This window comes from Populus euphratica, unplaced genomic scaffold (genome assembly GCF_000495115.2).
Source record: "Populus euphratica unplaced genomic scaffold, PopEup_1.0 scaffold2491.1, whole genome shotgun sequence".
In the NCBI taxonomy this organism is placed as follows: domain Eukaryota; kingdom Viridiplantae; phylum Streptophyta; class Magnoliopsida; order Malpighiales; family Salicaceae; genus Populus; species Populus euphratica.
The window spans coordinates 10,270-13,118 of record NW_011502311.1 but is presented as its reverse complement, the minus strand read 5'-3'; the positions used below and the strand labels follow the sequence as shown (position 1 = coordinate 13,118).

The following is a 2,849-nucleotide window of genomic DNA, read 5'->3' as shown; positions in this document are numbered from 1 at the left end:
CTAAAAATTATTTTTAAAGTATTTTTTATTTAAAAATATATTAAAAATAATATTTTTTATTTTAAAAAATTATTTTTTATACCAGTATATTAAAATGATTTAAAAATATAAAAAAATTAATTTTAAATAAAAAAATTTCAAATTTTACTTGATCTTTATTTAAAACACAATACTAAATAAAACTTTATTTGAAATGCGATACTAAATAAAGTTTTAGTGGTGTTTAGTGTAATGTTTAAAAATATATTAAAATAATATTTTTTATTTTTTAAAATTATTTTTATATTAAAAAATTAAAATAATTCAAAAAATTAAGAATCTCTGCAAATTTAATCTATTAAAACTTATTCTTTTAATAAATCTCACGTTTATTTTCTTCAATTTCTTTTGTTTGTTTTTTAATATGGAAAAAGGAGTAAAAAAAGTGGAGGTGAGAATGATAAGATGGGAAATTTTGATTAAAAAGGTCATTTTTGAACTAGAAACTACTAAATTCTTTGTAATGGTGGGGGCCAATTTATAAAGCTTTTGCCATGGTAACCAAGCACCCATGAGACTAGCTCCCTGCCTAATACTGCCTAGAGGTTCTTCAACAAAATTGTATAATTCAATTTCTCTATTGCCATCAACGGTTTAGCATGTTTTCCCAGCTTGATCAAATGAAGTGATCGCTTGGATCTGCTCCAGAGACGATGAATGCGGGCAACAAACTTTCTGGAGCTCACCGTACCTCTTCACATCAAAATTGTAGAGTTTCACGAGCTGCTTCTGCTTGGCTACAAGCCTGCTCTGATAGAACCCTTGGAAAGAAGGCTCCTTTGACGTCCTGAGGAAGAAGGCATAGCTAGCCATGAAATAGATTGACGTCAAATAAAAGCAGATGGGCTCCATGACATCCCATGTAAGTTCCCAGAATGTCAGCCTCATGAATCCAGCGGTCTGAAGAACTAAGAAAACAAGGCCACCCCATAGTTCCCGGCGAACCAGAGCCCTGGCCTTCTGATCAATTGCAGCTTTCTGTTTCTCCATTTCTTGCAGCTCCCTTCTTCTTGGATCACTGGGGTTGGTTGCTGGTAATGGAATTAGGCCTCCAATTGCTTTCAATACCTGTGTTTAACAGATATTGAAAAGAATCGTTTGTGTAAAGGACAACTCTATGAGACTAAGCATATTGATTTTGTTAGTAGATTAACCACCAGCTAATTAAAGGAAATAGATTATGAATAAATAAGAAAATTAATGATTAAAGAAAGTAAATCAATCTCCCACGAAAGAAATCAGCAAATCAATATTTTTTTTAAAATCGTAAAAATCAGTATAAAAACAAAGACACAGAAAATAGCTTGGGTCATTGTTAGTGATTTGCATCGTCCACACATGGTCAGCTACAGCCTTGCAAGCTGACCTGTTTCCCAGGTCATGCTTGCTAGGCTTTTTCAAAATCAGTTGATCAAAACAGAACAAATAATTAATAGGAAAATAAATAAATAAATAACAGAAATTCTTATCCTCCATCACTTTTCTTTACTTTTCTGTCACACCAACTCAATAACTACAGTTTCTATTATTAAAAACCCAAAAAGAACTCCATTGTCAAGATATATCTTTCATCTTTCAGCAAAAGAAATTTTCCAGGTAAAATCATGTTGATAAGCCTCCTTGGGAAACCATGTCACTGATTCCAAGGTTCATGTCCAGATTATTATGAACTATACGCTCTGATCATCAAGTATAAAAATCATAATTCCTCCACCTCCACAGCCACCACCACCAACATCACCACTATTTTTAGACTTCTAAATTTAACTCAAGCCATCCTTCTAAATTTAACTCAATCACCACCATTTTTAGACTTCTAAATTTAACTCAAACCATCCATTAACACCCAACTAAAAAAATATTTTAGAATTGTGATTATGATAATTTTTTAAAATATTTTTTAATTAAAAATATATTAAAATAATAGTTATTTTACTTTTTAAAATTTATTTTTTATATTCACACATCAAAATAATTTAAAAACATTTAAAAAGTTAATTTAAAATAAAAATATTCAAAATTTCATAAAACTCTTGCATCTCTTTCACTGTTTTTCTGTTTTTCTTCTATATATATTCCCCACTAAAAAAACAAAAATACCCACTTCAATTTTTATTTTTTTTCACTCCCAATTTCTATCTATCTGATTTTAGTTTTTTTTTCAAGTAGATAATCCTTTTTTTTTTTTTTTCATTTGGGAATATCTAAATGCACCACAAGTGCGAATCAAATCTTGTCACTGAAGAAACTGAATGGCCCTTTGATCTGGAGTGTAACAACAAAAGTTTCATTTTCCTGCCGAAAGAAAACACAAAAAATATGCATAAAGAATATATCAGTTTTCAGCTTTCCACAAATTAAAGAAAATACCAAAACAAAAATTGTATTTATCTGTTAATTATCGGTTAAATTGTACTCAATTTAACCTTCACAGGACCAATATTGCCCTTTTTAAATCTGTAAAACAAATTTAATTAACCAAAGAGCCAAACATTATAAATTAATTAAAATTCTAACGAAACAATAAAAAAGTTAATATTTTTACCTGCTCTGGTTTAAGCAAAACAAGATTTCCAAGGACAACAACAGTCCCAGATTCATCAAGACTCCTTGCTACCAGAATACCATTCTCAAGATCCGAACAACTCTCACTGCACACCCGAACAAACTCCGAATAACTAATCCACGTTTTCTCCATCTCTCTCAGCCTCAATTTCACACCCTCCACCTGAGCCGCCTTCAACAACTTCCTGGCATCCTCCACCGTCAAACCCTCCTCAGCCGCCACTTCTGGAGGCGGAGTCAGAACA

General features: G+C 31.2%; 1 protein-coding gene across 1 annotated transcript; it reads right to left on the bottom strand.

Moving 5' to 3' along the window:
• Positions 1–437: 437 nt before the first annotated feature.
• On the bottom strand, positions 438–2,848 carry LOC105119061 (calcium uniporter protein 2, mitochondrial-like; the record flags this gene model as incomplete). The annotated part of the gene is made up of 2 exons (XM_011017159.1): positions 438–1,107; positions 2,585–2,848. Coding segments are annotated over 2 exons (738 nt in total), but the record flags the coding sequence as incomplete, so codon positions are not given.
• Between the last annotated feature and the right edge of the window lies 1 nt (position 2,849).